Genomic DNA, 21845 nt, shown 5'->3' on the forward strand with positions numbered 1-21845 from the left:
CAGTTGGTTTGTAACTAAATCGAGACTTGTTACAACATACTTTTGAATATGACATGGCTGAACCTTCATCTGGCCAACTGAACACATTTTTATTTTGGGAACAGGCTGAGCAACTTGTCTCTGTTAGTGTGCAGTTAGATCAGCTGCCCTTAGGAAAGTAATAGCTAAAAAGAGAGGAGCTGGTATAAAAGGGGAACAAGTATCACCATGCTTTCCTCATAACTACTTTGCAACATAGAGCATTTTTCTTCATCTGTCCATGTTTATCTATGTATTCTTTTCCATTTTAGGTGTTATTATTTTATGTGTATTATGGCAGTCCAATCTATATAAATAGACTCGAGGCAGCATCACTCTGGACCTGACTTCTCATAGCTTTGTATCCTAACTGGAATTTTTTTATATTATAATCTCAAACATATACTTAAGTAGTGAACTGCCATCAAAGTTAATGTTTTTCTATAAATAGCTATAAGTATCTATTTATTTTTCATCTTTTCTTCTTGAGAATGTCTATCTTGGGCATGTTGACAATCAGAGAACTCTCATTATCATCAGGGGTCACGTAGACAGCTACAGTGAAGGTCACAGCTCTCCAATGGCCTTGCTATTTAATGTCACATGAGTTATTTCAGGCTTAAAAACTAGTCTTTCTTGCCTTTAGCATATTTTTTAAGTGGTAGAAAATCAAAACTGCACAGGGAATTTACCAAACTGGATATTTTCAAAGCATTGATGATTCAAAATTAAAACAGACAAAGTACAAATCAGAGCCTAAAGGTGGGAAGACCCATTGTGCAGCCCCGACTGCAGAGTAAGAATTCTACGTTCTCCTAAATCCTGTTTCACAGCCTGCATTTTTTCACATTGGATTTGTATGTGGGAGGTGCCGTAGTAGCAAGCTAATAGACTATAGAATAAGCTCTCTCTGTACTCCAGGCGTTTAGCGTATGAAAAGCAAGTCCGATGAGTGTTCTGCCCTGAGAACTCACTTGGGGTGCTGCTTGGGGAAAAGATAATAAAGTCTGTTGTTTGTATTAGGGTGCTACCCTTATAATATCCAGAAGGGAAGCTAGCCATGGAAAATTAAAGTAGAATTAAAGTCACCATCCCTCCAGGGGTTCTGTGGCCCTAAAGCAAAGGGGAGATGTAGCAACTTATATTGTTCCTTTAAAGCCATAGCAACTGAGCTGTAGTGGAGGGGAAGCGAATTTCAGGCTCTACCTTGCCCTGACCGGAATGACAAGAATACATTGAGTAACACTTTTGTTTTGCTTCATTTATAGCAACTCGCCTGTTCTTGGTGGGGAGTAGGTAATAATTGAGAAGGGTTTTGAGATCTCTATAAAGTCTTTGCTGGAACATTCCATGTAGCCTTTTGGAAGTATCTGGTATATCCAGAACCAAACGACAGTCACTGGTCCTCCATATACTGAGTACAGTGCTTCTACCACGTCACCCCAGTCATTGGAAAAACACTCCTCAAGTATAATAATTAAGAGTGCATGCCCCCAAATGGTACGAGATGGTGATGTTTATGAATGATTTCTCTATTAGAAGGGAGCAGCAGCATCTGTAAATGAAAAGTGACTGAGGTTGTACATTTGTGGGCAGCACTGGGTGCAAATAGCCCCCTGTATAATTGAAGCTGCCTGCTCTCTGAAATGAAATATTGAACCAAGGCCCTCATTGCCCATGGAAGGAAATGCAAGACAGGGATGGGTCTGTGTTTTTAATATCGCTGATGCTATTGGCTTAGACATGTTCCATTGGTTGGCTCTGTTTCGCAAGCCTGAATTTGAGCCCAGAGACTTTCTCCATATAAATGTCTCAAGAATTGCAGTCACACATCCATCACCCTTTTTTTTTCTTTTGAATTACAAAGATAACCTTAAGATAGGAGCCTTCTACTGGGCAGTGCCATACATACATAGAAAGGGTGAGCCTCCTTAGTGATGAAATCAGCCAGTGCCCAAGAGAAAAGTAATAGGCAGAAAGGGTAGAGCTGATGAAAAAATTGATTCTTTTCCAAAACGTGGTATGTTTTTTATGAAGCAGGCATCAGCTCAAAGAGAAACATTTTCAGCTGAAAAGAGACTGGCAGTGAGGGAAGGAAAGGTATATGAAGGACCAGGGGGATAAGCATGTGTCTTATTCTCGCATTATCTCAGGCGATGAGGAAGTTGAGAAGTATTCCATCTGTGGTACTTCGGATGTTTCCCTGAAGCTGGCAGAAGGAAACACTTTAATGCTAATAGTGGACTTTACTTTTCCTTTCTTCAACGCACCTGTACCCTCCACACATCATTGCTTTTTCCATTGCAAACAGTGTGGTTTTTTTTCAGGTTTGCCAAAGATGCAAGTCATTAGGAGCTACACTGGGACCCCACCCCCAGCTCTCCACGAAGGACCACCATTGCATATCCAGGCGGGAGACACTGTGGAACTGCTGAGAGGCGATGCACACAGTGCATTTTGGCAGGTACTACTCAGACGATAACCATTCTGTTCTAAAGGGTGATTGACTATATTGAATACAAAATCAAACTCTTGCCTTTAAAAGCTGATTGTACATTTCACCTTCGGAAACCTTACATGTGTTGGTAGGGTTATTTATTAAACCTCCCCCATGTTGGCCATGAGTGTTATAACACTAAAGAGAAACAGTGTCAGTGCTGTGAGTCATAATTACCATTTTTATTAAAAATTCATACTTGGCTGGAACGTTTTCCCAAACCTAGTACCTGTGGGTATGATCCAGCATGCATAACTTTCATATATTAAGAGTTCAATCCATGGAAGGTACCTGACTAACTTGCCAGTGGCCATGTGGGGCCCTGTTTGACTGTTTGCATACCCACACATGGTACCTGAAAAATTTTAGAGACTCTCTTGGCATTATTAAAAAATATATGAAATGTAATAAGTAATTGATTTTGTTGATATTTTCTGGTGATGAAAACCTCTCTTTGCTAAGAGGCCTACCTCTGATTTAGGTATTTTTGTTGAGGAAAAACATGGTATAGAGTTAAGATTTCATATAGCTGGCTAACAGAATGTTGTGGTTTGTTAAGAGGGCCTGTGTTGTCTATATGCATAGAAATATTTACCAATAAAGTTGAAGAACGTGTTAACTATCTGCTGTAGTTGAGGATAACGGGGGAGGGGTTGACATTAAGTAGGAAGGATGGCATGTGAATGAAATTTGTTCATGGCCAAAGGAAAAGGACGCAGAGAAGGACCATGGGACAAACTTTCTCACTGTGCACATGAAAATGGCATCTCTCTTATTTATTTGAACTGTTCCACTCTTCGCTTGTCACTTCAGAGTGCTCCTAGACCTAACACTTACTGCCTCCATCCTTGCACCTGCTGCTGCCAATGGCTTTCCCGAAATCCCAACATTTTTCCCAAATATTTTTCCTCTCATTTATCATTCTTCCCCGAATAGGAAGAGAAAATGTTAAATATTTCAACTCTTAAATCCTTCCACCTAAACACAAAACAGCTTCATTTGTACCCACAAGATCCCCTTATTCAAGACTCCTTTCTGTTTGAATTTTCTGTCCTAAATTTTCTTTCTTTTTTTTATTGATTTTTATTGAGCTCTAAATTTTTCTCTGCTCCCCTTCCTGCCTCTCTCCTCATCAACCCTCCCCCAAGGTCCCCATGCTTTCAATTTACTGAGGGGATCTTGTCTTTTTCTACTTCCCATGTAGATTTGATCCATGTATGTCTCTCTTAGTGTCCTCATTGTTGTCTAAGTTCTCTGGGATTGTGTCATAAATTATTAACTTTGTCCAATGGCATCTCTTCTATAGCATGTTTCTGTGTGCACTTTCCTCATATTTCAAAATATGTAACTCAACACTTGGTCTCATTTGTTCTTTTGGGTTCCCTCATTCCCTCACCCTCTGTCTCTTCCACCCACTCATTGGGGAAGCAGGCTGTGCTCAGTCCTGTCTGTTTTTGTTCTAATCACCGCCTGGAACCCTAAAAGGTCTATACCTAACTCGTATCAATAGTGCCACTTAGGAAAAACAAGAGCTTTGAGGTTTATGATAAACCATACATATTTGAAGTGTATGATTTGATAACTTTTGATGTGCGTGTGTGGGGTGAGATCACTATGCTCAAGGTTATATACACATTCCCCCATCTCAAGCATGTTTTATATTTATTGATGCTGTTCTTCTGGCTTTCACTTCATTCCAATGGAGGCCATAGGAAAACAACCCGTATCCTGCTCTATCACCTGCTGCTTTAGTCTCCTGAGACAGGGTCTTTCAGTGGACCTGGCACTCAGCTAGCAGCTAGTGAGACACTTGTCTCCTCCTCCCACAGTGCTGTGGTTACAGGTGTACATGACCATGCTCTGCTTGCTATATGGGTTCATAGTATTTGAGCTCACGTCCTCATGCCTGTGCAATAAGTGTTCTTACCCCCTGGGCCACCTCTCTAGCCCACAGTTACTGTTCTCTGTATTGAGTTTCTATCCTGTAACTACCCTTATTCTCAGTTAGGCTTAGAGTTTTCTTTATCCTACCCTATCAGAGGTTTTATATAAACGACTATGTTTGCTTCATCCTTTCCAGTCTAGATGCCTTTAAGTTCTTTTTCTTACACTGTAGCAATGGCTATAATATCTGTAAGGTGTTAGGTGCAAGTGATGATAAGTGTATGATGGCTGTATTTCTGATCTGAGGGAAAGCATCAAGTTCTTTACTACTGAGTATGATGTTACCTGGGCTGTAGGACATTTTATTTAAAGTGCAAAGTAAATTTCTTTATGAGTAAGAAGCTGACAGCCCTTATCTGATTTTTCTTCAGTGAGATAAGATAGCTGGTCTTTTTTATAAGAATCTGTACATTTTATCTGTCATTAAATTTAACGGCCTGATGGTTATAATATTAAGTGTTGATTTAGCATCTCGAGTCTGTAGTGGTGACACCGCGCCATTATTCTTCTTTCTAGCTCCATTCTTTTCTCCTTGGATGCTCTGTTGGTTAAGTCTGACAAATTGACTATGATGTCTACTGGTCTCAACATAGAAGTAGGCAATGGTTTCTCTCTCTCTCTCTCTCTCTCTCTCTCTCTCTCTCTCTCTCTCTCTCACACACACACACACACACACACACACACACACACACACCATACTATAGTTTGCTGCTCCTGGAATTATTCTTATTTTCTTCTCTTACTTTGGGTTTAGTTAACAGTTTGAGAGTTTTGTTTTTAGGCTCTTAGGGTAACACATTTATTTATGATTTGTGTATTTTATTTTGCTTTCCTTTTCTAACAGGCGGATAGTCCTGTAAGTTCTAAACACTACTTCTACTGCCTCCCTAGGCTCTGATCTACTTCATTTTACTTTTAGTAGGCTCAGAATGTTTTCATTTCTTCTTCTGGGATTTTAGAAAAGAGACTATTTACTGGTATTAAGGGATTTTTCCAAATGTTCTTAATGTCTTTGCTTAAAAGATGTTGATTGTCCCCATTGGTATATAAAAATATAAAAATTATTCAGGGTAATAGCAACTTGTGATTTTTCTCTTTATGTATGTATTACATGGTGTTAAAGTCAGGTTACACAGTTATCTTTAGTATGTTCTCAATTTCTAATTTCATTTCACAAGAGAATATAGATTGTATGATTTGATAATTCTAAATTAGTTAAGCTTTATTTTATGGCCCATAAAATGATAAATCTTGATAAACACTCTGTGTGGGCATACAAAGCATGCATGTTCTCTTTATAAGCAGTGGAATATCATTTAAGTAAAAAAATAACTGTTTATATTGCTTAAATATTATATATCCTTACGGTTCTACAAACACCCAACTTACCTACCTCCGACACTCAAGTCTGACATTTTTGTAGATTCTGTCTTCCCTCTCACTCTCTTATGTATATCTCTTGGTCATCAGTTTTTCCTTCTTTAGCTTCTAAATGACCTTCAAAGTATTTCTTCATCTCCATTGTAAAATTTCTGCTCAGAGTACGACACTTGCCCTGACTTTCGTGTCATGTGACATCTGGAGTTTTCTTTAATTTCTATTCTCACTTGTAGAATTTGTTTAACATAGACATCTTCCATACTCCTGCAAAATTCAGATATGATTCAAGAGTTTATTAATGTCTTTCGGTGTTCTTCTTCTGGCCACACAGTGTTCCTGTTTCTTTTCCCTAACGTAGGCATTTATGAACCACAGAATCAGTGCTTCAGCCTTGCTAGTTTTCTGACTTCTTATCTCATTGTTCTCTTAATGTGCCCCTCATCATCCCTGTGATGACTACCTTTAATTGTCAACTTAATGCAGTATAGAGTCACCTAGGAAGAGAGCCTCCATAAGGGATAAGCTACAGTGAGTTAGCCTGTGGGTATGTCATTAGGGAACTGTCTTGATTAAGTCAGTTGGTATATAAAACCCAGCCACTGTAGGAAGCACCATTCCCTAGTGAGGGGTTCCTGAACTCTAAAAGTGGACAAGTCAAGTTGTTCAATACAAGCAAATAAGTGAGCATGCCTATGTTGGTTTCTCACTGCTCTTGGGTGTGAATGTGATATGATTAGTTCTTTGAAGTTTCCATGTTGAGTTTCCTACAATGATAGACTGTAACCTATAATTGTAAACTGAAATTCCAAAGTTGCTTGACTGGACATTTTATCACATTTATCTCAGCAATGTGAAGGAAACTGGAACAATCCCCATGTGCTTATACCTGCTACTTTATGGCATCTCACTAAAAGCCCCACCTGCATTAGCTTTCTTATCCTGTCTACCTTCTTACTTTCATCCCAATTGTCAGACAAAACTTGGCATTCCTTATAATAGTGAGAAAAAAGTACAAACAGCTCATGTTTATTTACAGTTTTTGGACACAAGGTTGATTTATAAGTGCATTTTACATATATTAACTCATATATTAGTAACAAACATTATGGAAAAAATAATTTCTGTTTTAGTCTTTATTTTAAATATAAGCAGGCAGAACCACTGAGAAGTTGAGTAATTTGCCCAAAGTTGCATAGGTACTGGGCAGAACTGGGAATAAAACCTAGAAATTCTTGTCCCTGAGTCTAAGCCCTTAACTTTCGTGCTGTGCCGTGTCTTCTGAGGTCCTCTCACCTCTGAAGGAGCTCATGCTGCCCCAACACACTTTATGACGTAATGGTTAGTGCTGCAAGATTCCTTATGCTGATTGAAATGGGCTTTTTTTTTCCAGTTTTATGAAGTCCCTGACAATTTTCCAGTCTATTTACACTAAGTAACGCCTTGTGGGTTCTCAAAATGTTGTAGGTTAGTAAGATGGCTCTTCTGCCTTAGGTGGTACTGACATGATACTGCACAGCCGAGGGCCTGCAGTGACTAGAATCCCAGGATGGACACTTGGGACTGGACCTCTCAGGAACTTTGTGGAGGCTGTCAACCACAGACTCCTCCTCGGGAACTTTGTAGACTTCTCTTCACTCTCGTAGTTTCAGGATCAGACTTTGCATGTTGCAGCTGCCTCCTGGGAATGGAAAAGCAGGAGCTGTCTGACCTTAAGTTATACCCAGAGCAGGTGCAGTTACTTCTGATGCTTTGCATTGTTTTAAGCATGGATCTCAGATACAGGAGAGGAGACTATGCTAATTGAATACAGAGAGAGAGAGAGAGAGAGAGAGAGAGAGAGAGAGAGAGAGAGAGAGAGACAGAGAGAGACAGAGACAGAGACAGAGAGAGAACACTCTATAGAACACTCAGGTAACAGTGAACCACAGGCAGAAAACACTGTGGGGCTTGTCTGAGCAGTGCTAATAATAAACTCGCTTGGTAAGCCGTCCTTGAGGATGCTAAAAGCCAGTCAATGTCTCATTCTGGAGACATCAATAGAAGATAGTGAAGGTAAGCACAAAATATTGGAGCTATCGGGGCACATAAGTGGTGCCTGAACAGTGGTGTGCTTGAGACCACAGTGGAGATCCTGGGGAAGGCTCAGCAGGCCTCCTAGAAGCCTGCACAGTGTGTGCCCACAGACATTTCACTCTGTTGAAGAGAGGATTATACACATCATGTTTTCCTAAGCAAGCTCTCTGTTCCCTGTTTTTCTGATGCCTTAGATACATAAAACTTAATTGTACCTTTTAAAATTGTATTCACTATTTTTTTGCAGCACGGTAGGTTTAAGCGATGCTTTCAATATTTTTCATAATGTTTGCAGATTTACATTTATGCTTTACTTCATTTCCTACAGCATACTTGAAAGCAGGACCATTCACGCTCGGTTCCAGATGACTTCATCCTCTTTTTACTAAATTGTGCTGCCTTCTATTCTTTCTAGACAAAAAGAAAATTGTTATTAATTGTCACTTCCTCTTTAGTTGCCTGGATTGTGAAAATTTTTCTGGTGTGGTGCTAAAAAGGCATTGGGAATACTCAAAGAGAGTCACGAGATAAATGGGGAGAAGCGCTAAATGACAAAATTTGTCTATGATGGTTCCTTAGTGGGATGCAGACATAATGGTTAGGAAGAGTGGTTAACGCCTAGAACAGCGAACAGTTAGCACATTTATTCCGGGCAGCATTTATGCACTGAGTACTAGCTCTGAACTTCTCTGATCCCCTCACACTCCCAGTATGAACCCTCATTGGTGTGACATTAGGTCTCCCAAAATTTTAGAGGCATCTTTCATGCTTCCTACCAACTAGGGATAGGTTTATCCTATCAGACACATCTGAAAAATTCCCCTAGCTTTTCTGACTTAGATACAACATATGCCAGTTTTGTCTGAGGAGTACCGATAAGTCACTTAAGGGCTATTTAGCTGGACTTACTGGGAGGAACAGTAGCAGAGTGAGGCATCCTAGAGGGAAGTCATTCACATGTGACCGAATAGCTATATGGCTGGAGTAAGGGCTTTCAGTTACTTTAGCAAGGTCTTTGAGTTACTTCATTTTAGGTGTCACAGAAGGTGGACAGACCAGAGCTGTGTTCCTAACACTGATTAAAAGCACCTGTGGGGTGCTTTATAACACCAGAATACAACCCTGTTTTTAAAGATTAGGGTACAATGGGCTTGGTTTGAATCCAGGCTTTATATTAAGCCCCAAATAAATCTTATTTGAGCCACTGAGTAGATGATCAACCTGGTATGATTCCATGGTAATTATGGTATTATCTCCAGCTTTTCATAAGCTCATTGAGTCAAAACCAACCTATGAAACATTGCCAAGACCCAAAGGTGTTCCAATGAACTCAAATTTTTGGCTAGGATCGAAACTAAATAAAGGGACTGGTTTCAAATTATTAACATTTCATAAAGATATGCTTCCCCAAACATGAACTTGAAATATTTGTTTTCTGTATTTAAAAAAATTGATTAAAGATGCTACAAAGTCCTCAAGGAGGCTGTCATGATTAAATAACTTTTGTTTCACAGATTGGACATTTGGAAGGTTCATAGTAGAAAACTGGCCAGTTTAATGTCATGCTTTACTTTTAAAAAAACACATTAGCATATTTACTCCTCATTGGTTCTAAGATATAAAGAATATTTTGGTTGAGTTTTTTTAAAGTTCTGTGTGTGCAGGTATGTGTACAGGGTCTCCATGTACATATCTTGATCATTTTCAGGCTCAAAGAAAACACATACTTTGTAGTTTGCATCCTTCAATATGTGTGTTCCTCTAAGGGATTCTATTTTTTTAATTGCTTCAAGAATACAGTTTCACACACCTCTTCTTGGACCTTGTCCCATTTTGTTTGAGATTATGCATAATTAGCACCAGATAAGCAAGTGAAGTGTTTTCCTATGCTAGCACTTAGAAATCGGAGATCCCTTTGCTGAGTTTTACTGGCTGTTGCCTGCCGGTGTGATGGCCTTAAACAGGCAAGTCTGAGTGCTTTAGCTTTATTACATGAAAAGTGGGGTGACGATGATCACTGAAAAGTATATCAGTGACATCATAATGCAGTCACTAAACAGTATCCAACCATCCAGACAGGTCTATCAGTCTGTCCATCTGTCTATTTAGTCATCCATTCAAGTACATACACATTGCCTACAGAGTTTAATTCACTCTGTGTTTCATATTGGAAGGATCAGAAACAATGCCACCAGTTTCTAATCCAAATGATCAAGACAGAGGATGCATTATTTTGACTTATTTTTTGCTAAGAGGTTTTCATAAATCCTATTTTAAAACACACACACACACAGAGGTTAGCTTGTAGATTAAAATTTGAAGCACTTACCACAAATGAATTTGCATTTGAATCTTTCAAAGGACTTTTGTGCTAGTTACGAGCTTTGGTCTAGTTGTACATTTTCAAGAAATTTTGCTTTCTAAGCTGCTTTCTCTTTCAAGCGAGTCACTTTACTCATTAATTCAGAAAGTCAGAGTGTACTGTAGACTGTCGTGTTTTCCACACACACCATGCCCAGAGCACACAAATTACCCTTCAGGACGTATCAGGGACTCTCTTTCTTTGAGCAGATATTAGTCTCCTCTACACTGTTATTATCCCTGCAGTAATTTCTGTTGGAGTAAGTGGGCTCTCTTCATTCTCATTGTGAGTTCTTTCAAACAATGGCTTGTCAATTGAGCTGCGGAAAGGCACTGTGTTCTGTCTTTCCTTCTAAGGGATTCGTTTTGGCAGCGTCTTCTTCCTTTCTTTGTCTTTTCTTTTCCTTGAAAGCTATATGAAATTGTCTTCAAATGACATGAATAGCAAGTAGGAAATTGCCGTTTAGGGTTGCATTTCATGGCGCAGGTGTAAGGCGCGACTGTTTTCTAAGAACATACCGAACAATTCTCTTCACACCATCTGACCGCTGACAGCGAACCTGTTGCTTTTAAGTGATATTGTATGGGAAGACAGAGAATCTCTCATGCTGGAGTGGCTTTCTCATGGGAGAAGTGTTTTCATAGAAAATATACAGATTATATTTTCAGAAAGCAGATGGAGGGAGGGGCAGGGGAGGGATGGAGGAGAGGGTGGGCAAACAAATGTACCGTCTACAATTTCCATTACAATAGAGTGAGTGCTCCCTGTGTGTTTTCCTCTTAGTTTAAAAGATCTTAAAGCAGTGAGGACCCTGTGTCCTAGATCAGGGGCTTTATTTGCTGCATTGTCATTTATGAATACCCGAATAGGCCACTGAGGGAATTTTGCAAGCTAATTGGAACTAAAAGGCAATTATAAGAGCGGAACTGCAATCAGTGCCAAAACCTATGTATTTTTATCCACAGAGAAAATTAAATAATGTAGAAAATAGTCATGATCCCTCACAGCCAAAACCCGTGCATCTATATGATCTTTATTTTAAGGACTAAAAGTGTTTTTACATGTGTTCTGAGTCGTTCATGGAGCACTTCACCAAGAGGATAAATGGAACACGTTTTTGAGAGTTGTGGGTTTTGTTGTTTTAACGTTTATTACCTCCTCTTCTGTCAGGTACCAGCAGCAAGATTAGAATCAAGGTCTCCTCTGTTGTTCTGGTCACAAGACTGGATGCTAGCCAAGAGTGGCAATCCCACCCCTTCCTTTTCTTGAGAGACTCATTTCTGTTTCTAACAACTAGGCCAATGAGTTTCCAAAGGCAATTATTTAGGCCTAAAAACTTGAGAGGTAAAAATCATTGCTTAATGCATGTTCTTGAGAAAAGTTTTTATTTGTTTTGGTTTGATTTTTATTTGCCCTGTGCCTCAGTAGAAGAGGCCTTCGAAATCAGTCAGTCATCAATCAATCAATCAATCATGGGGTTCAGAAGTTCCTAGGAAAAATGAAACAATCATTTCACATGAAGCCAGAGTCAGTGAACCTAAAATTAAGGGTTATGAACTGGCCATGCATGACTTGGCCAAACATATGTTTTCTTCCTATTAAGCTAAGAGAAGAAAGAAATGAAAAAAGAACTGCCTGGGAAAATCTTCTTTCCAAGATGCATGCTTTCTCACACCTCCATCCTTAGATTATTTTACCCTCTGCCTTCATCATCACCCTGTCTCGTTTTCTTAGCTAAAACCTTCTTTACCATTATACATTTACCCTGTATACTAAGGTCATTTTCTCCAGGGTCTTATTTAAAAATAGTTTCTAACACACAACTACCACACTGCATCCTGGTCTACTTGGATAGAGCTCCACAGAAAATAAGAACCATCATTTTGATCTGTTTCCAGGGCCTAGAAGAAAATGTGTCTAAATAACTCTTCAGAGAGACTGTTCCCGGCATTTGTTTCTCGTACATTTCAAAGTTATCTTTACCTCTGAGTTATACTTTATGCCACTTGGAAGATCCATAAAGTATTCATCTTGTCGGAGTCGACTCTCAGATTCCTCAACTGTAAAATGGGAGTGTTGGCTTTGAAATGACGTCTGGGGGTTTTATGAGGTTTTTAGGAAGCAAACATGGAAAGAAATTGTATATCTGTGATGATTAAGAGTTTAGAAGAACATGATTAATTTTCCAGGAACAAGAAAACGATTATCTAGAAGTTTCACTTTCTTATCTAAATTTCATAATCATCACATTTAATTTTTATAAAGAGTTGCACTGACCATATGGGCTTTTGGGAACTATTTTGCCCTCCATATACCTATACTCGAGCCCTGAAATTTCTTTTGCTCTTTACCTTATAATTGTACAATAAAGTGAAAATGATAAGTTTGAAGGGAATGATGGATTTAAGTACAACATTGGTGGAAACCAGGAGCCCTTTCCAGGGAGCTGGTGGCTGAGGAAGACCTAGGATAACTCAAGGATTCAAGCTCGAGGGTGGTGTGGTGTGCAGTGAACGGTTTGCAGAGAAACAGCTTGGCTCCGTGAGAACTTGCTGCAGTCTCAGATCAGGAAGGCTAAGGGACGTGCAGGGAGAAGAGAGAAGCGGAACTCCCTGCAGTTACAGAAGGTACTGTAAAGGATTAAGAAGACCAGGCTTTCGCAAATAGCTCTAGAATGTTCCCTAACACCGTGTGTTTTCTCTCTTAATCTAAAGACCAAATGTCCATCTGTATCCAAGTCAGAGGGAAGTAGAAACATTAAAGAATCTTTATAAGCATTACTAGATAGATCCCTTTCGTTAAGAAAACAGATTCCTAAATCCAAAAACAAATCCAACACATTTCTTTGATGCTATAAGAAGTCAGCATTGAACCTATAAGTTGGGTTCTTAGAGAAGCTAAATAAGAAGGAGAACCCAAAGAAAATCCTGAATATTTCTCCTGAATATTAAACTTCATCAGGCGATGAAAGGAGACAGAGACAGAGAACCACATTGGAGCACCGGACTGAAATCTCAAGGTCCAAATCAGGAGCAGAAGGAGAGAGAGCACAAGCAAGGAACTTAGGACTGGGAGGGGTGCACCCATACACTGAGACAATGGGGATCGGGAACTCACCAAGGCCAGCTGGCCTGGGTCTGAAAAAGCCTGGGTCAAAACTGGTCTCGCTGAACATAGCGGACAAGGAGGACTACTGAGACCTCAAGAACAATGGCAACGGGTTTTTGATTCTACTGGACCTAGTGGTTTTGTGGGAGCCTAGGCAGTTTCGTGGATGCTCACCTTACTAGACCTGGATGGAGGTGGGTGGTACTTGGACTTCCCACAGGGCAGAGAACCCTGATTGCTTTTTGGGCTGACGAGGGAGGGGGGCTTGGTTGGGGGAGGGGGAGGGAAAGGGGAGGCGGCGGTGGGGAAGAGACAGAAATGTTTAATAAATAAATAAATTAATTAAAAAAAAAAAAAAAGAAGTCAGCATCTTGGCCTCTGCGGGGACTGATAGGTATTTTTCCCTAGGTCAGATTCTTGCCATGAAAACATTTCTCCATGAAGTTGAAGACTCAGTTCTGATCACGCAGCACCCCTGTTGAGTGTGGGAGCCCAGTGTTAAGAGCCCTCAGTTCGCCTGTGTCTCTCGGCTCTTGTATAGAATGAGAAACCATCAAGGCAAAATTGAGCTTGTGTGTGTGTATAGATACAAAGCTATTCTTAGTTGGTCAGTAGATCCTATAATCACCAGACCTTTATTTTGACAGGTATTTGCCTCCAAATATCGAGGATTTTGACCCTGAGAATCATCATGGTCCCTAATTACAGGAAAGGAGAAATAGACAGCATCTGGCTATAATGGAGCCAGGACGGCCCTGGAGAGATGATTATAGATGATAATAGACATTAGTAAAGGCTTGTAAGAAACACTTTCCCTGGGTAATTGCCAACCGGCTTTGAGTAGATCGTAAGCAGGGTTTGCAAGAATGTTTCCGAGTGTACAGACTGTATTATGGGAATTGCCCAAGCTCCTGACACAGTGGGTGAGGTCCTAATTGTTAACTCTGGAGATGGATGCTGTTGGTTAATTTTCTTCCTTGCATTTCCACTTACATTGCTGAATATGGCACAGGACAAAGTGTAGGTTAGCCTGTCCTCTGAGGAGGTTGCTACCACCTAAATACAAGTTCATATAGTTAGTCCCTTCTTAATAGAAAGTCAGAGAGACTTTCAGGGATAAAGTTCTGAGAAATTCTGTCAACTTTTTATTCTGTTATGTTACTACCGTGTAAGCTACATTCTCGCACAATTACTGAAAGTCTATGTCAACAAAACATATGTTCTATGGGTTGTCAGTCTGGAATTGCCTCTGGGGTGGCTGTTGATTGCACACCATAGTTCACTAGAGCATGAACATGTACATCCCCTTAAGATGTTGGACCAAATGATTTATGAATTTGTAACTTATTGAATTTTAGTTATGATTTAAATTCCTGAAGAATCAGTGATCATATCTAAATCTTAACAGGCCAATTCCATATGCTTGAGTAAATAGATGACTTCATACTGAGTCCAAATGAAAATTGGAGGAAATCCCTAACTTCTCTTAGTAAATGCTATCAGGTTAAATTTACTGATCCCTACCATCCCTGATGAACACATTTTAAATATGAATCCTGTCGTGGAGGACAACAATAACAAACTGGAACTATAGAACTTGTGGAAGGCACCTAAATAGAGCATTTGACCAATACTGGAAACCTTGGGAATCCTTGGGTCAATTTTCCGCTTCATGGAAGAGAATATTGAAACTGAAAATGGTTGAGTGACTCAGTTATGATCAGAAGGGCAGGAACAGAACACCAGGCTCTAGATGCCTTGATCACAGCAAACTATTACTTCATGATTGTTGTGATGTAAAAGCCCATCAAAATCTATGAAAATATAACAGAGGTAAAAAGTTAATAGGCAAAATGGCATTATCGAAGGATCCTTGAAGTGGCCATGTCTGTTCATTTTTATATTCCCCATGTGCCTAGCCCAGTGCATTGTGCACAGTGAAACATCAAACTTTTCCTCAAAGTGCTGATTCCAAATAATTCCTTTTCAAATGCCTAATGTTTCATGAACATTTATCACATAAAGCTAATACTTAGAGCGTTCCCTCTGTGTTTACTTCTGACTAGAATTTTAAGAAATCATACTTGTTGTTACCATGAGTAGAAAAAAACATTTCTTTGGGTCCTTTTGAGCCTGGAATAATTTGTGGGTGGGGTTACACAGCTTTTCTCCAAGTAGAATGTTATCCAAAATGTAGCTGAGCCTTGCCCTTCTTTGCAGGGCTTGTGTTGAGCAACTGCTTGCAATCTGGCTCACCTATGTGCTGGCTGGAGTTAGCTTGCTGGTATTTTTCTTCCACCAATGAAGCTTCTTGTTTATTTCACCAGAAGAAAACCTGCTGTGAGGAAATGGGTCAGGGTTGCATTTTGTGCATCTTACCCAGTAAGAGCTGAGAGGAAAACCTCACGATACCAGTAACCATAACCAGAGCATCCTTTCTTGTTGGAGAAATACAGAGACTTAGCTATAGACATTTCTTAAGCATATCAGGGAGACTACTCCACTGTTGCGCTTACCTCACATCTAACAATTGGAGAAATATAGCTGCTGACTTTTTAGTAGTTTTTTCCCCTTAGTATGTTTTACAACTTTTGATTTTAAGTGATACTTTTTTTCCACCTCAATTAACCAAAATTCCAGAGATGGAGCAAAGAGAAACAGTTTCATATGAATTAGAATGATCATCCTATAGAAACTAACATCAAGTATGATTTCAAAAGTGGGGCCCAAGGATGAAGTTTGGCAAAGTTACACAGAGCTCTAAGTCAGAATTGCTCCGTATGTACAAGTGAACAGCACCAGAAATAGTAATTTTAAGTCTTCGTTTCAGTGCATGAGCTTTTAGAGTTCATACGCCAGCCAAGTTTAAATATCCTTTCCCCTTTCAACCTGAAATTACAAAGTAGGCAGCTTTCATTTCGTTTCATTCTTTTGTGTGTGTGTACTTGTAGACTCTCGGATTCTTCACTGTAACCACTCAGTTTCCTCGGCAGGAAAATAGCTACCTTCCTTCCTGTTTAGGAGGTAGGAAATGAGGAATGGTTATGTTTGCTTAAAGGAAGACCTATGTGTAAGGCAATGGGCTCCCAAGAATGTAGTTTGCCCATTGAAATGAAAGTGATAATGAAAGCTCATGTTATTTATGACAGTCCATTTGTCTGGATGCAAGGGGGATGATGGAGTTATGTATAGATTTAGGCATCTGTATTTAATAGCAGGTGACCGGTCAATTTGCAGTAAAATTTTAAAAGAATAATTTGAGAATAATTGGAAAACAATATTATGAATGAAAGAGAAAATGACTACTCAGCATCTTCAAAAGACTTCCATACGTAGTAATTCCTCCATCCTGATGAGGCGTTTATGGGTGATCTTGTCATTATTATTGCTTACCTCTGTGACTTGCCTGTGGTTGCACAGCTTTTTATAGCAGACTAAGAAAGAGAGCAAGCTGTCCTGGTGCTCCCTTCCTGTGACACTCCCTCTAAATGCATCCATAGAACTAGCAGGGACATGTGTCTCACAGAATGGGACATTTACAATACGGCCACAGCTGTAGCCATGAATCATTCTTTAATAAATGCCCATTTCAGACTGTTCTTCTTACTGGTCACCTCCTGTTATTGGATCATTTGTTCTATTACTTGTCTTTACAAAGCTCATCAGAATGATTAAAAAAAAAATAAGTGTTCCCATCTATTCTATTTACCTATCCAGTCTACTTAATAGCTACATACCTGTCAACCAATAAACTAATTCCTATGTTTATTCATCTATATTCCAATAATTCATGGTCTTGTTCATGTTCTCCCCTCCTAGTGGCCAAGCCGTTTGTTTCTGATAGTGGAGACATAACTGGGCAGGGTGGAAGTTGCTCCGGCGACTAGCCGTGTGAGATAAACTGCTCGCTAGCCTCACACAGCACTGCCATGCATATGTTCTGAGTGTTTAGGACACTGTAATGGGGGAGAATTTCCCACCTTTCATGAATAACCATGAATCTAGCCTTTTTACATTTGGCTTTCCAAATCTGTTTCAAATCATCCCGAGCTCTTTCAGGAGTGCATTAATGCTCCGATCCGGAGAGTATTAGGGGGATAAATGAGCCACAGGGAAGAGTTATCATATTTTTCTTAAAGTAATTTGTTCTTTTTTTCCCCCCACAAAGTTAGAAGCCAAGCAATTTACGATTAAGATTTTTGGAGGACATCCTCCGTCACGTTAAGCCTTCCTTGTCTGTGGTTTTAAAAATGCGGTCTTCACTCTGGCAGCCTGGCATGCATTAATGTGTTTCTCCCTACAGGTAGATTACAGGTTTATTTCTACTGGCAAATGTAAAGTAGTTCAAATTCATTATGATCCACTGTAGAGTCTTTTGAAGAAAAGCGAGGACTAGTTAAAGCCTAAGGTCAGTTACAAGGAAGTGCGTGCCTGACTATGCATTTGTATTTGTGATATTCGGGAATAGCAGAGAAAGTTATCAATAATTTTAGCTTAATATATTTTCTACAGAAAGCAGTCTGCTTTTCAGAAAAAGGGCATTATTATTATAATTTAATATTTTCTCTGTGTGTGCTTTAATTTATTTAATGGGTCATAAAGTTGCCTCTAGTCTCACCATATGCAATTTATGACCTATTTTCTCAGGTCCTTTCCAAAGAAAATATTTCATAAAAATACTCAGACCTGTAATGTTAAATTTATAAAAAGTCCCATCACATGATGCAAGATTACCTGCAGAATAAATGCATACAAAGATAGCATATCAGGTGATACATAGTACGAAACAGGAATGTTTTCAGGTTGACCTTGAACATGTTAATGGACTCACAGACCAAATATCAGATAGGAAAATACCTAACAGATTATTCACTATGTCTGGCATTTATAATAGACATAAAATAGATAATGAACTGATTGTTTGACCCAGAATAAAATGCTCATATAAGAATAAAAGAATAAAATTCAGATATATGTCTTCCATCAAGGTTAGTAAAACCCTCATAAATAGATCTAATATAGATATATAATTTGAAAAATGCTTTATATAAGAGATGAGTGAGCTGGTCATATGAGCATTGGAAAAGGAGCAAACTATAAGTATAAAGGGACCCTATTTCAGTTTTGTGCTGAAGAAGTGTATGGTAGGATATTGGCCATCATTTACTCTTAAAAAAAAAAACTGCTTCTCCTTTGTCATGAATTTTGTAGATTGAGACCTTTTGTGTTGATCTAGTAAAGAATAGAAGTTGACTAATATGGCTTAGAAAAGCTAGTTATAAAGCTCTGCCTTTTTTCCCTGCAGTATATATTTCTTTTAGTTCAATTCCAAACATATTGTTTTTATTTCTGAGTTGTGTAAGGGTATGGTTGCTTTCAGCATTGTGACATACTTAGATATAAAAGTCTAGCTAATGATATGTACCAAACAGCATTCTTATTATTTGCTCTTTTGTGTCAGGCTCCCATTAAAGTTCCATCAAAGAATCAGTAAATACAGATAAAGAAAGAAGCACTTCATTCCATTAATTACCATGCTGCCATCCCTCCCTAGTTTCTGAATCTCCCTTCCTAAAGACTTTTTCCTCCTTTCTCATTGTACTAGTATGTACTTCTGTCCTCTTTCTACATTGTCTCCCATCAGTTCTCTTTCTATGTTACCCAGATCTTTCTCTGTATGATTCAATGTTACCTGTTTGAATGAATGATCTGATTAGTTCCCTGCAGTAATAACTGACCTAGCTCCTAATCTTTAACTCTTCTTGTATTGTCTGCTGAAATCTAGCTCACAGGTAAGTTCCACAAGTGGTAGTGTCTTTAATGCTCATGCTTCCTCCTCCAGTTTCTCTCCTCTTACCATGGTACCAATTCCCTAATGTCATTTTCATCTTCAAATTCAGAAGCAATTTTTCATGTTGATTGAGTTTAAAAATACATAAGACCTTTGGCACAACAGCATCATCACTGCTAAAATTTTTATGTCATAGAGGGGCTCCAGCTACCTTTCTGGTTTTGTTTTTCAGCATTCTCTTTCGTGAGCCTTATCCTTGCACAGAGAGGTTGTATGGAGCTGGAGTTAGAACTCCAGAATTTGAATTCTGCATCTGGTATCTGGTATCACTATGACTACAGGGAAATCCTCTGCTTTCTCTATGCCTCACTTCTCTCTTCTACAAAACTGAGGGTAGTAAGTGACTCTATCATAAAAGACTATTGCAAGAATTAATGAAAACTCATATCACTATATTAAATGCAGTAATAATTTTGTAATTATCAAACCTTATTAGGCTTCCCTTGCATATAAGATTGAGAGATATAAAGGTTTCATAGTTGAATGGCTTGTTGACAAGTGAGTAAATTGTTTTATAACCATAACCTGAAACCACAAGGAAAATTCAACAGTGATGGAAAATGTATCTGCTTTTGCTACCTCTTCCAGGCCCATGAGTTAATGCTGAGTACTAAATACAATATGTAAATAACCTGAGGATCCCAAGTTGAACAACACTGTATAAACAGCAACATGGCATTATCATTTTGTTCTCAATGATATTTTCTTTTTCCAATTTAGGGACGAAATTTAGCTTCAGGAGAGGTTGGATTTTTCCCAAGTGATGCCGTCAAACCATCTCCATGTGTAAGTTCTATTTCACTTCCTTCTCATCTTATTTTGCTTTGATGCTGTGATTAACTGTGCAAGAAGGTACAAAGGATAGTAAATGCCTACATTCTCAACAGTTTTATTAATATTTTAATAGGGCAGGTCTTACATGAATATAACCCCACAGATTATACTTTAATCTGTGCCAAGAAGTATTTCAAATGTTAAGAAAAGATATGCAGGATGGGAATATAGCAGAATTTACAAAAATGTTAAAGGTTCCTAGGAGAAGTAACCTATGGTCACAGAGTGGATGTGCTGGCAAGGTTTTCTTTTCCCCGGGCATCAATGGTATAGTCTAACTTATTTCTGGTCACTTGAGTTACAAGAAGTACTTACACTGTAGTTGGTGTCTTTAATGGGATGATAGAGAGTAAAAAGTTCACAAATTCTTCAACCAGGGCTCTGACTACACTGTCTATGCTTTAGAATGTCCTTTCTATTTATTTAATATTATAATGAAATTTTCTGAAAATGGATTAAAGGGAAATGGATGACTATTATTCAAATAATATGGGTGAATATCATGTAAATGCATTTTTCTCATGCTGTGTGTTACTGATTCATTTCTATATGGGGTGGAGTTATTTTAACATCATAATTTCCCCCACAATCTTAAAGTTTGTGAATGCAAAGTAATGAAATTTCTTCACGCACATGATGCATATGATTACTTGAGGGGAAAATGCCCTCAAAATTCTCAAATAATCTTTCCTGTTATATTTTGTATTTCTCAACTGCACATTCTTTTTGATATTGCAAGTGTAATATCTGTCACCTTTAATTTAAGAATGTAATCTTACACCATTTATCCAAGGTTAATTATTTTTGAAAAGGAAAGAGAATTTTAAAAAAAGGATTTTCTGTTTTATTTATTATGATAGATAGGTTCATTCTCACGGGTACAAACATAAGCAACAATGTTTACATAACAGTTAATGGCAAGAGATTTTTAATATTCAGACATTTGGGAACCTGGATAAGCATTTGATATACAAAGCACTATTTTCTGTTTACATCTTGTATGAGTTTTAGAAATTTTGTTTTAAAGATAGCCTGGCGTAAAAACACATCCAAATTTGTTGAATGGATGTGCACAGGATAAAACAGCAAATGTGGAAGCCTCAATGCACATAGGTAATTAGTGAATGAAATCAGTTTATAGACTCTACTGTCACTGCCTAGAAGGAAAACAATACTCAGATATTTGAAGATACTGGAGTAGTACACTCATACATAACCAGGAGCAAAACAACCAGGTAAATATGAATGCTTCTATAGCTTCAAGTGAACAGGTGTCTACTCAAGTGAACTACTTATATAATGAAATTATATACTTATTTTTTTTTTAGCTATAGGGCAAGCCTACGGAAAGGAAGTAGACAGATTAAAGAGGGGGAAAGCCTGCATGAGCTTGAAAACTGCATCCTTTTGTATATGCTGATTATCAGAAATCTCAGAGTAGTGCTGTGAATTCTGAGCTGAAAATGTATTTATCTCAGTGTGTTGTTCCTGTATCTTCAAAAGTTTTGAGACAGTTCCAGTGAAACCCTCCAGGGTGGGCCCCTAAAAGCTATACATGAATGAGATAGTTCATTTATGACAGCAGAGAGATTGGAGACAGAGGCGGGGCTATAACACCGGGCATAGTTGGATAAATGTGAATCTGGCAGTTGTCAGGGCATGTTCCAGTAAAACACCACCTGACAAAGGAGATACTTCTGTTGGGCTTTGCTGTGGGATAGATAAAGGAAAATCATGGTAAGCCTGGGGGGATAGCGAGCATGCGAGACTAATCCCTT

The 21845-nt window shown here is 38.7% G+C and overlaps 1 protein-coding gene across 3 annotated transcripts in view; it reads left to right on the top strand.

Annotated features, from left to right (window-relative positions):
* Vav3 (vav guanine nucleotide exchange factor 3) overlaps positions 1–21845 on the top strand; it is a 303685-nt gene that overhangs the window by 245061 nt on the left and 36779 nt on the right. For all 3 annotated transcript variants that reach the window (XM_050120991.1, XM_050120990.1, XM_050120989.1), the window contains 2 exons: positions 2346–2482; positions 19954–20019. In XM_050120991.1, coding sequence (XP_049976948.1) covers positions 2346–2482; positions 19954–20019 — 203 coding nt within the window. The remainder of the gene's footprint in view (positions 1–2345; positions 2483–19953; positions 20020–21845) is intronic.

This window comes from Alexandromys fortis, unplaced genomic scaffold, assembly GCF_014885135.2.
Source record: "Alexandromys fortis isolate MF-2015 unplaced genomic scaffold, M_Fortis_MF-2015_v1.1 scaffold_176, whole genome shotgun sequence".
Taxonomy (NCBI): Eukaryota; Metazoa; Chordata; class Mammalia; order Rodentia; family Cricetidae; genus Alexandromys; species Alexandromys fortis.